This window comes from Oncorhynchus keta, unplaced genomic scaffold, assembly GCF_023373465.1.
Source record: "Oncorhynchus keta strain PuntledgeMale-10-30-2019 unplaced genomic scaffold, Oket_V2 Un_contig_5916_pilon_pilon, whole genome shotgun sequence".
NCBI classification, from domain to species: Eukaryota; Metazoa; Chordata; class Actinopteri; order Salmoniformes; family Salmonidae; genus Oncorhynchus; species Oncorhynchus keta.
Genome location: NW_026288583.1, coordinates 231,109 through 244,468, shown reverse-complemented (window position 1 = coordinate 244,468; position 13,360 = coordinate 231,109). Strand labels below are relative to the sequence as shown.

At 42.0% G+C, this 13,360-nt stretch overlaps 1 protein-coding gene across 2 annotated transcripts in view; it reads left to right on the top strand.

The window, feature by feature from the left end:
- LOC118362800 (G protein-coupled receptor 137Ba-like) overlaps positions 1-13,360 on the top strand; it is a 38,541-nt gene that overhangs the window by 2,299 nt on the left and 22,882 nt on the right. For both annotated transcript variants that reach the window (XM_052510634.1, XM_035743420.2), the window contains exon 2: positions 12,362-12,411. In XM_052510634.1, the coding sequence (XP_052366594.1) occupies positions 12,362-12,411 (50 nt within the window). The remainder of the gene's footprint in view (positions 1-12,361; positions 12,412-13,360) is intronic.

Here is a 13,360-nt window from a genome sequence, read left to right as displayed (position 1 = left end):
TGGCATCCTCTATGTGGCATATGTCCATCGCTTGGAGAGGAGCAAAGAGTGTGTGAATATTTTTCTCTCCCCAAGTCTCAGCAAAGCGAAGCTTCTCTTGCTCGAGTGAAAGGCTGCAAGTGCACTGATACCGCCACAAGGTGGCATTTAAACATGGTAGCCAATCAGAAGCATAACATCACCCCTTTCTTTGTCCTGTACTATTCCAGTCAGACAAAAAGGGGTTTGTAGGCAGCGAGCAGTATAGGAGCAAAGCGCTCTAGCCTTCTGCCTCACATATAGCATAGATCATCTGAAGTCTCTCAAATGATTCTGCCAAATATAGACCCTTTCTTGTAAAGATGGATAAGGGTGGTCATAGTGTATTGGGGGGGTTGTTGTGTGAGGGAGATGGGGGAATCGCACCTGGAAGCATCCCATTACCTTTGGCAGTGACCTTCATCATCTGTTCAATGTATGTTCGTCGTGAGTTTATGAGGACAATCAGTGGGATATCCCTTGGTACCTGCTGTTGCAATTTTCAAATAACACATGCCCCAATTAGTTGATGATTTGTGTTTACAGTCTGTATGGTGCATCATGATGACAGTTCTGATGGAAATAGGTCATCTGTGGGTAACACTATAATATACCTAGGTAATTGTAGTAATTCAGTAAAGTTGGTGATTTGCTCATTTTTTCTTTGTTCTGACATTAGGGCCGGGACGATATCAGTATCGCGACAAGGAAACAAAACACGAAGTGTATTTAACTTCTTTAGGAAAACAGCCCCTAATGTCGGAAACACACTTCATTATGTTCTCATCCAGAGTCAGTTATTTATTTTCCTGGTTTTGAAGGACCAAAGAGTTAGGTCTGCTTCGTGTTTTCTTTTTTGCCATGGAAAAAATATTGCAGCACTGGTATCGTCACAGCCCTATCTGACATGGCATTCCATCAAGGGGAGGCTAGGTCTGGAGTTGTTGCCATAAGGTGTGTGTGTTGACTGTTTCACAGACAAGTCAGGTGTCAAGGCTTTTTTGTCCTCTTTTCCGATGACACAGCCATGCATGAGGTGTCATGTGCTTTTGTATTCCCCTTGTAAAAGTCTACCTACCTCCATCCATACTCCCTCTCCCTCCTCCCCTCCCACCTCATCCCAGGAGATGGGGGTGAAGTGATAAACAATTAATTTGTCAGATTACACTTTCAGCAACTCTCCTGGTTGCGTGGCAGAAACACATTATGGCTTGCTGTGCCTTGAATACCAACTGTTTACATTAAACAACCATTCCCCGATGCATGTGATCTGTGCAAATTGCTGTCTGACCTAATGCATGCATTGCCGGAGCCCTGCTGGCTGCTGTGTGATATTACAGTTAAACTGACATGTGATTTATGCAACAGTGAAAAGAGCAGAGAGAAAAAACAAGGGAGAGAGAGGGGGAGGCGAGAGAGAGACAGCAAAATGGTACCATCTTGACTAAAGACTCTTTGTCATCAAGGCGTGTCATTCTCTGCCCAAACTGGGAAATATTGATTCCAACTTTTAGGGGATTCACTCTTTTTCAAACACCTGAGAATAAACAAGTGTGTAACAAGTTAGCTGGTGTGTCCTTATAAAGATAATGCGTTCCGACTGGATATCGCTATGCAAGCCGGCGATATAAATTATCGGAGAGTGGAAGATTGAAGAAAAACAGGAGACTACTCGAACTCCAACACAGACAAGTGGTCTCATGAAGATTTCTGCACCACCATTGACTGATTGGAGCGGTGTTGAATGTAGTACTGTGTCGTAATGTTTAACTATCGAGGCCAGACTTAGCACAATGGCACAGTATTGGCAGCCAAAGCCCTATGAATTCTATAGACCTGACTGTGGGATACGCTCCGGGGTGAAGTTTACCCTACATTTTAAGATCAGCTTCCCCTCCCCAATCCAAATCTGGGGAAAACGCTAATTGACCCAAGATCTGCGTATTGGGGCAACTTCACCCTACATACACAGTGGAAGTAGGTGACCAGACCAGTCCAACAGAGCTCTTATTCACCAATATAATTTGTTTCCTTTCGGAATACCAGGATTCAGGAATGTTGTTTTGTTTCTTCCCCTGGACTTGCCTGAATGTGGTTATCAATGAAATCAAGAAATTGTCCGTCCTTCGGTTTTTCTTCCGTCGTGATTGCAAATGAAAAGCATTGATTACAATTTTATTACAATTCGTGAGGATGTGGATAGGATAGTTAGGCTAGCTACATCGGCCATATAGGTGCATGTCTCTGCTACCTCTTTGGTAGCCTCTGCTTATGCTCCCGAGAGTGGCATGAATGTGACTGCCTGGCCACAGGTGTTGCACAAACCTTTGTGTAACATTACACCCGTCATGTGCATGTGACCTGTGACTCAGACAGTATGGGCCATGTGTGGAGCGTCATCTGCATCTGACTCAACAACCTTTCCACCATGAGTTTCCTGTTCCTCTCAACCTAAATCTCCTTTCTTTCGAATGTCTATCTCTGTTGTTTTCTCCCTCCCAGTCTCGATCTTTCTCTCGCTCCCTCTTTTAGTCGCTCACTCTCTCTCTCTCTTGCTCTTTCTCTCCCAGTGTCTCTTTTTCTCTCTCTCTCTCCCCTCTGTGAGTGATGGACAGAAGGCTGGGAAACGGGGCCTGTCTGTTTGTCTCTGTTTGTCTGCCTCCGGTTGGACAAACAGGTTTTTCTTGGTAGCAAGAGGACCATGCATTGAAAACAGAGGCCCTACCAGGTCTCAGTGTTTTTGTCTGTCAGATTATTGTGTTCAAGTTCCAGTCAAATGGTTTTTACAGCCTGACCCCAAGTCATGAATGAAACTGGGTTAAGGCCAGTCGTGACGTTGTCAAAGCCAGCGCTAGACCCTGAGGACCCAATAGAATGGTGCATTCCTCTGACTTGAAGTCATGACCCTGCATATCTTCACAATACTGAACTCATATAACCTACGGTTCGAACTCTCCCATATAAACATCTGTCTGCTGAAATCTGCAATGCAGTCATTAGGGACAAAATGTTATGAAACAGAGTAAAATGGGGAGGTGCCTGAACTTCTCCAATAAGAACACTGTTTTTTTTGTTTGTTTTTAATGCAAAGTGTTGTGTGACAGTGTGCCCTACTGAACACAACCCAGATGTATTAACCCAATGGGCTTCCTTTCCTATTGCATCAGTGCCATAGTATCCTTCATTATGCTCAAAATATTTTTTTCTCATCTACTACTCTCAACTTTTGCCCTCAACTGAAAGCTTCTAAAGTTTAGATGTGTTCCTCTGTGTCTTAATTGGTAGAGCATGGCGCTTGCAACTTCAGGATTGTGTGTTCGATTCCCGCTGGGGCCACTCATACAGAAAATGTATTCATAAAGTCATTTTGGATAAAAGTGTCACCTAAATGGCATATATTAAACAATATTATTTATAAAGCTACAATCATAATAACTTTTTTTTAATAATACATTTTTGAGAAATCTGTGTAGACACATCTTCCAGATTTGATACCTCAGTATACATTCATCTTTACCCTAGTCAGTCCACTGTGATTGACTGAAGGATTACTTTACACTCATGGAAATTGGCATATATGGATAAGGCCAAATGTAAATGTTTCTAACAGAATAAATAGAAAATGCACTTTGGAGATTATGGGAAAATTATTAGACCAAAGATTACACTGTTGATTTTATGTGCATTTTACACTGTACTTATTGAAGCATTTTTCAATAACAAAATCTGAAAATACTCTGGATACATTCAGTAATATAATAAGAATATTCCTTGAAATTGTGGGGTAGTTGCAACATAAGAAAAAAACTATGGTTTCTCCAAGTGGCTACACATCTCTCCAAATGGCACAGTTCCTACGTAATTTTAATGCACTTTTATGACTCAAGGAAAGAAAGAACCTTAAAATATAAGGGGCTTTTTTTTTGCTCTACTAGCTTTGCTGTTGAGGAACTGAAACAAGCACATTGTAGTTTTTTTGTCGGGAACACAGCTCTGTATCCCCACCATAACATAATTGCTGTTGTTGTTTACTCAATGCAAAAACATTCCATTATAAATCTTAATCTGGGTCAGGTGGGCATAATTTCAACTATTGCCAACATGACTAGTTAAATTATAGAATACGATCTTTTTTATGGTATTTTACAGATCTTACAGTGTTAGGCTTTCACAAGGTACTTAACGGAGTCATGAGGGCATTCAAGTGCGTGTTCCGCGACTAACTTTCTTCACAATATGGCTCATTCTGTTCAGGACAACCCAGGGTATGACGCATGTCATTCTATTGACTGTACATCATTCATAGCGATCATAAATGTTTATACTATAAATTAAGTTAAAATTTTGAAATGTGAAATGCACATTTGTACTCACCGGTGTTTGGTTTGCTTGCATGACATCAAAGCGGTATTTATTATAATCCTCAACGTCTCATCTTTCAGAACACATCAACTCCTCTCGATTTACTGCATTGTACTCACTCAGATAGCAACAATGGGGATGGGGGCATCTTTTTGTTGCGCTTGGTACACACATTTAGAATGGCTCAGTTGAAACCCATACAGCCCTGTAAAGTGGACAGACTGAGCTCTGACATCATATATACAGCATATGTACAGCCACTGTGTTCCAATTGAGGCACATTTCAATGACCAAATCTGCCATTTTTAACCTGTGTACAAGATGACAGGGGCTGTGAGTGTAAAGGGCTATTCGGGATGCTTCTGCAGTTCTGAATGGGTTGTTCATCCTCATAGAGAGGGAAAAGGTCAACAGGAAATGATGTGTTAAGCCCCTGTAAATCTGCCAGAGAACCACCAAGACTGCCAGGGATAAAGAGGGTAATTTAGTTGAAGAAGCTTGTTTTTTTTTAGCTGAGTCATCAGACGAACGATTTACCAAGAGTGTGTATGTGGGCTTTCTCACAGTTAACCCATAGTTATATAAAAGTTATGCCAAGACTCCCTGCCTTGTGACACAATAGAAGATAGGGCAACGCTTGATAATCAGTTGAATATTTGAATCAGCTGTGTAGTGCTAGGGCCTAAAACAAAATGTGCATCCCTTTGGGTCCCGAGAATCGAGTTTGGGAAACCCTGAAAGGAGGCATTTTTCTGCCGAGGCGTAGGTAACTGTTTTGTGTTTGTATTACTATGCAATATATACATTTTTATATAATATATATTTTTAAAACTTTTTACCGCTTTTTCTCCCCAATTTTGTCATATCCAATTGGTAGTTACAGTCTTGCTGGAACTCCCGTACAGACTCGGGCCAATTGTGTGTCGCCTCATGGGTCTCCCGGTCGCGGCCGGCTGTGACACCGCCCGGGATCAAACCCAGATCTGTTGTGAGGCTTCAAGCAAGCACTGCAGTGCCTTAGACTGCTGCGCCACATGGGAGGCAAATGAAATGAAATAAATATATTCAAACACAAGCTTAGCCTTTTGTTAACAACACTGTCATCTCAGATTTTCAAAATATGCGTTACAGCCAACGCTAGCATTTGTGTAAGCATTTGTGTAAGTTTATCATGGCATAATGCTATGCTAGGCTCTGCTGGCAGCAGGCAACATTTTCACGAAAATAAGAAAAGCAACCAAATGAAATCATTTACCTTTGAAGAACTTCAGATGCTTTCACTCAGGAGACTCCCAGTTAGATAGCAAATGTTCCTTTTTTCCAAAAATATTATTTTTGTAGGCGAAATAGCTCCCGTTTGTTCATCATGCTTGGCTGAGAAATCGACCGGAAAATGCTACAACTATAACGCTGAACTTTTTTCAAAATTTGCTCCATAATATCGACAGAAACACGGCAAACGTTGTTTAGGATCCATCCTCAAGGTGTTTTTAACATATATATTCGATAATATATCCGTCGAGGCAATTGGTTTCTCATAAGAAGCGATTGGAAAAATGGCTACCTCAGTATTTTACGCAAGATTTTCTGTGGGAGACACCATGTGACCACTTGCTATATATGGTCCCTTACGGCTATTCTTCAATGGAAATGCGTAAAAAGACATCACAATGCTGCAGACACCTTGGGGAATACGTGGAAAAAGTAAGCTCATTCGTAGCTCATTCACAGCCATATAAGGAATCATTGGCATGAGGCGGTTTTAAAAAATGCAGCACTTCCTGGTTGGATTTTTATCTGGGTTTCGCCTGTAACATCAGTTCTGTGGCACTCAGACAATATCTTTGCAGTTTTGGAAACGTCAGTGTGTTTTCTATCCAAAGCTGTCAATTATACGCATAGTCGAACATCTTTTCGTGACAATATCTTGTTAGGGTAGCCTAGTGGTTAGAGCGTTGGACAAATCTGTCGTTCTGCCCCTGAACAGGCAGTTAACCCACTGTTCCTAGGCCGTCATTGAAAATAAGAATTTGTTCTTAAACTTGCCTAGTTAAATAAAGGTAAAATGTAAAAATGTTAAATTTTTACAAATTAATAGCGCCCCCTAATGCATAACTGGTTTTAATATTCAGGATCATGCCAAGACCAAGATTTATACCATGACAATGATCCCATGATCCAGACCCAGTGAGTTGAGACCATGACAAGTTAAAGGCCGAATTTATGTGGTTGTAAGAAACTTAAGTAGAGTAAACTGAGTAAGAAGGATAACCTCATACAATTCAATGAAAATGAAATTCACCTGAGGTCCTGGTACTGCTTGATCTGTGGCAGCGTCCTGAAGTACGGAGTCAGGTGTTGTTGCCAGCCATAGCTTTCCACCAGCACTGTACCATCCTCCTGTCCAACCAGCTGTGGTATGTGAGATCAATAAAAGTAGTTCCAATCATGTTGGAGGTCAGGAAGACACGCCTGGAGCCGGTGATCAAGGCACCTCCTTGCCATCCCCAGAGTCTCTGTAGGGTCTGGAGATCTGCACAATTGCAACAAGATTTTACAATCTCCAAGCAAATTCTTCCGTTTTTCAAATTAAAACAATGGCTAAGTAGCTAGTTAGCTGGCCTCTCAGTTATCTTAGCACACCAACTGACTAGCCAGTCTTAAAACTGTGGATCGATTATATTTATAATCAATACTAAATAAGCTAACAAAATAAATGAATAAAAAAAGACGTAATAATACTTAAAAACAATACACATTTACAGGAGCTCTCTGCCTAGGCTGCTACTATGGCGCTCATAGATCCATCAAGGTGTTCCACGATTTAAAAAAAAGGTTGTGTACCACTGTTCTAGAGTTAGAACACTTTCCTGAATCCTGACATCTCTCTAACCTCCCTGCTGTCTGTTTTGTATTGAACTTCTGTTTATCGGAGTTAGTCTCATTGAGAAAAAAAAATCTGTTTTTCAAGAGTGACTGACCACTCTCCCCACCCAATTCTCTTATGACCCAATTACAATTCTGTTTTTCACTAACATCCTAGAAGCAGTGCTTTCTCATGGATCTTCGCAGGATGTTTTAGTTTCCGATGAGACATCCAAGAAAAAATCCCTACCACCAATGTTTCCTCTAATCTTTTTTGGAATTGAGCAAATTTCAGGTAATTTTAACATTTGCCAAGTAGGATACTGTAGCTGTTTGATCATAATGTAGGCCTACCAGAGTGGCCTACTGTAACGCTCCGGGTGTCGTGGGTGTGGAGTCAGACGCAGGAAACAGAGAGTGCAATACTGTGCTCTTTAATGCACTCACGCAACACTGGGTGCTCAAGACGAAAACAGTACAGCAGAATACACGACCAGGAACAAACACGTTCCTCTACTACATAACCGAAGGTCACAATAATTAATCCCGCACAAAGAAACAGGCGGGCCGGCTGTCTAATAAAGCCCAACTAATGACTCACTAACAGGTGCTAACAATAAACATACAAGGAGGGGGAGGAAAGACAATCAGTGGCAGCTAATAGGCCGGCGACGACGACCGCCGAGCGCCACCCGGCCAGGAAGGGGAGCCTCCCTCGGTCGGACTCGTGACACCTACCATCAAAAACAATGGAGAAAATGCACCCCATAACATTTTAACATGGAAATAGCTATTCTATCATTCAGCCTACAGTAGCAGCCAATGTGTGGTGTTCAATGTACAGTAGACCTACATTCCATGAGACTTTTGAAAAAAACATGCTGGGCTTGACATTAACCTGTTTGTCCACTTGTCCTTCAGACAAGGAGGTGACTGAAAATGTTGTTGTTGTTTAATGGAAGAAACCACTTTACAAAATAAAATGCATTATTATTCCCATACAATTATTTTACAGAGAATCAGACAAATTATGCTACCCTCTGCCTTTTGGTTATTCAAAACAATATCTTTACCTGACTCACTTTTCAAAGATGTCTAGAAATGAATGTTTTTTTTTCTCTTGTAGGAAGCAATGACTCCCCTATTGCTGACTGCAAATGATCTGTAACAGGGCTAATCAATATTTAACTAGCAAAGGATATGAACAAAATGTGCATCTACTAACGACCACAGCTGAAAACACAGTCCAGTTCAAAGTAAAGGGTACAGATCCATATATGGCAATTTTCATTTGCATATAGGCTCACTGCAGCTCTGATTGGTTATGCAGAATTGGTCTACGGGCTGAGTCATACACAATAGAATCCTCCTCCGATGCGTTAAGCCTTTTGTTTCGGTATGTTGCATTGAAAGTGACTAATATTGCATTGATTTGATCACAATGTCCACGATTAAGGGAAATGTTGTTAGTGTTGACTAACATGGAAAACTCGAGAAAGTTGAGTGAAGTTCAGTGAAGTTCAATCTCATGCTTCTCTCCATGGGCTGATATTTCCTCTGCGCACGTGCACAGCTTAGAGGGGACATTGCCTACCATCTATGCTAAGAATCAGGTGACTTAGATTGACTGACAGACATTAACAAACCAATACCCAGTGTTGTAGACAAGTAATCCAAGCCCAGGAGTCTAAGAATTTATTATCAAACTGAAATACAAACTCAATGTTGCTCCTTTTCGCAATTGTTTCACTCTCAAAATTGAGTAGTGAACAAAATTCAGTGTGGATTCCCGGGTAGCTAGTCGAATAGGGGACAAGCAGGAATGACTAACAAAGGTGTCATGCCATAGGGAGCATGTTTAAAAAATGTGTCCTGTTCAGATTTGTCCTGTTAAAAAAATATATATATATTTTGGGGGGTTTCTCTGTAATAATACTAGCCACCTAGCAATTTTACGAAGTTGACTTTAGCTTGCCCACGTAGGTTCCCAATCTCCCAACCTCATAACTAGCTACCAGTAAGCCATTTCAGGTTACCAATGATGTTAGAGTGGCAAGCTTGTCTAACTATCTTAGCTAGCATGCCTGCCTGCTGGCAAGGTTGGTAGACATGGTAGAAGCAAGCCATTGTTTAATGTACTGAATAAGACTCCCATTCCTTTCAATCGTTCACCCAGATTTTAGCAGAGTTGTAGAGAAGCATATTTAGTTTCGTTAAAATTTTTAAAATAAACACCAGTCAGGAGGATACAAACTGCTCGAGGTATGCTTAGATATGCAGAAAAATCAACATTTTTGACATGGAATTTAAGCATAATGATTATGGCTCTAGCGTGCAGGAAAAGGGTGTTTACATTAGTATTTTTTTGCCAATTTAAGGACATGGCCTAGCCCCGCCGAGTCATCCTCACGTACTTTGTGCCCCCACAGATTTTTAGGGTGCATAACGCCCTGATTACTAACCCTCCTTTCCCAGCTCTGTTGTCTGCCTCCCCATCAGCCCTCTCTCTATCTGTCCCAGTCCAGCCTTAGTCTGCAATCAGATTAGCCTCAGGCTTTCTGCCTGGTTTGTTGACTGGCTGGCAGGCTGGAGAGACTGGGAAACCTCCACTACACAGGTGTTAATCCTTCCCCAAACCCCCCTCAACACACTGACATCTGACTGACACAGACATGAAGAGGAAAATTCAGATGCACACACACACACACTTACACAGACATGTACAGGAACATTCAGATACAGACCCATAAACTAGTACACGTTCTCTGAACTGGGTAATATTTCAACACATTATTACATTGCACACACACAACACACAATGCATGCTCATGAGCTCTGAACCTGATCATTTGCAAGGTATGTATTTTAGAGCACACAACATTTTAGGTCCACACACACACACAAACGCTTAACGATGCCCTCTCCAATAAATAACTGTCAGCATCAGGTGATGTGTAGAGTTCAGTGCCATGGAATCCGAACCCTCTCGTTCTCTCCCAAAGGTGTCAGGGAATTTCGACACAGACTGAATTTCACAGTTGTTCCCTAAGTGGACTAGCTCAGCACGTACCCACTCTTCTACCCTTTCCACATTTTGGAACTTCCTTCAGCCCTGGTCCTAGCTTCCATTTTTAGGGAATTCTGTTGAGCCAAGCTGTACTTCAGGGTGTTTTGTGCCCCTATTTGACTATTTTCACACTATTGTGCTGATCCGAGTTTGCACTATTGTGCTGACTCTGTTTTTGCTTCATATTATACTTTCCAGCATGGTTTCAGTAACTATGGTGGATGTGTGCAAGCCAGCGAAGTATAGCTTGGCTCGGCTTAGTATTGTGAAAAGAGTATTTGAGGTACCATTGCAAGAAGAGTTCAGTTTCTGTTTGTGCTGGGCATTCCCATAACAAATCGGGACAGTAATGTAGACACTGGACACCCCTATAAGTGTTAGAATATAAATGCCAGACAAACTATTTTTGTGCACTTTTTTTGTACAGAAGTCCGTTTGTAGATTCTAATTAGAATCACGGTCCCTTGCAAGAGGATGAGAATCTAGAGAAACACACACGTATACACAATGAAGAGAGTACAGATGGACTATCCAAATAAAGTGTTACCTGTTTGTTTTATACTTAGAGTGTGTGAATATTGAAGCCTTCAAGGTGTGTGTGTTTGTGTGTGTGGCTTCTTGATTCGCAGTGGCCGTTGATTCACTCAAAATGTGTCAAATATCTAGTAAGGCGTGTCACTCAACTGTCCATAGTGTCAATGACAAGCACTCTCCCTCTTCTTTGCTCAAAACATGATTTTTCTCTCTCATTCTCTCTATATTGCTCTCGCGCACACACACACACACACACACAGAGATATAGCTCTGCCAGGGGAAGAAGTGTTGGGAACCCATTGTACAGGCACTTCACTACTAAGTCAGATATCAAAGATCCCCCAGACAGAGCTCCGCTAGGGTGACCAGTGATACTGATAATAACAGCGTGAAATGGCCTGCTTTGAAGACCATTGATATGGGAGAAGTATCTGTGAGAGAATGTTTTCTGGATCTCTTTCATCATGATGGCTGCCTTTTCTGTGGCAGTGTCCTTTTTGATTATGTTTTGTTAGAATCTCTGTTAGAGATTCAGGGCAACATTGTCATAATGCAAAATGTTTGTGCATAGCGCAAAAATGATGAAACTATAAAAATGTCACCCCCAGAATTTTAAAGGCTGCTATTTTGTCACATGGCACAGTCCGAGACAGCCACATTCGACTAGAAATACACATAGAGGACATTTTCCTTGCCTTGTTAACATTATCCTCATGTTGTGTAAACTGCTGTATCGAGGAATGTGTTAATAGGCCCCATGATGGCTCTGTCCTCTACTCTTTTTGCTCTGGGACTGTTTCATCAGTGAAGATTAGAAAGAACGGAAGGGACACAGCGGTTCAGAGGTGGAGGAGAGTAAAGAGCAGAGGGAAGAGGAGAAGAGTCTATCTCCCCCGCTGCTCCCCCTTCTCTTCATCTGGCTTCTAGCCAGCCCCACAAATTTAGCCAAGATTTTAGGCCTATCTGGGCACGCCTCAGTTGTAGACGCTGACTGATAATTTCTCAACAAGCCTCTGTGGCAGAATGCCAAGGCACTGTCACTAGAGACCTTAACCCCATCGGCGTCTGCGTCCCCCGACGGTCAGTCCACAGACGTTGCAGAACGGTTGGGGTCTCCTTTGTCCCCAGAATTGTACCCTTTTCACACTATTGTGCTGTCCCAAACTGTACTGGCTTGGATATTTTCTTTTGTCGATGTCAGCAACTTAGGTGGACCGTGGCTGTGTAATCAGGGCAGCTCAGTACAGCTTGGTTGGGCTCGGCTCTGTTCAGCTCGGTAGTGTGAAAAGTATTTTGAAGACCTAATACTGATTGCATGTATTCAATGCTTTACCCCCTTTCGTAGCCCTCCAGCAGTGCACCCACCTTTGATTCATGTTGGCGTCTATTTCTATCTGTTTTGAGTGACACTGCTGCCACCACATGCTTTTCTGTGCTCCTCAGCAATATCAATGTGTGAATGTTTAATGATGAGTAAACTGTTATTAACAATGTGTCCCTTCTCTGTCTCCCCAGGTAATGTTTAAAGCCAAAGCAAAATATTCTCCGGAGCTCAACAAATACAAGTTAGTGGAATTTTTGCTGACTACGTGTCTGGGTTAGTCTAACTGAGTTTATACTGATTGGGGTGAGGCGAGGGACAATGCAGGGGAGAGAATGTTGGGCAGGAGGGCATCAAATGGCCAATAACCCAAATGAAAGCTGGTGTATGGGAATGGACAGTGTTTTCTTAAAACGATGCCATGAGAGTTGAAATGCCATGGCTGTTTGAAAAGACACACAATAAAGTCTTATGGTGGGACCTTGTCAAACCCCCCCCAAACCTCCGAAATGTACCGGTCATCTGTAACGAGGTGTCGTTTTAATGTCATATGTTGAACAATGTTGAACATCCTTTTACTCTCCGTCCGTCTATAATGCTGAACTATTATGGACTACTGAGTTCCTCACACTGGGCACCATCATGTAAGATAGTGTATTATTAATGGGGTACCAGTACTTTCACTGTCATCTGTTACTAAGTGAAAAGGGTTGATGCATTGCAGTTGCTACCATTTCTTCCAATTGCAAATGACTCAATGGGAATAACATAACATGAAAACGACACTCTAGTACGTTCTTACTAGAATGGGATCAATCAAACCTTTGGTGACAACATGGCTCTCGTTCAGATACACAGAGCCCTAGTTACAAAACCAAGTTGGCCAAGCTCTGTACAGTATCAATGATTGACTTTCACTGTATGCCTAGAGTGTGTTATTGTAGATACAGTGGAATGGACTGTCCAGTAACCTTGATGAAGTCTAATAATGCCTCTGAGCTTCGTCTCAGCTGTCTCCACCCTTGACTGTTTGATGTGGATGGGGGAAGGTGGTGTCTGAATTTCTGGACAAATAAACACTTTGATCACCCAGCCGATTAATGTCTGATGCGAAATGAAAAGCTGCAACCTCAAATCCCCAAATCCACCACACACCCTCCTCCCCCCTTTCCATCCCAGTCCTCTACAATCCC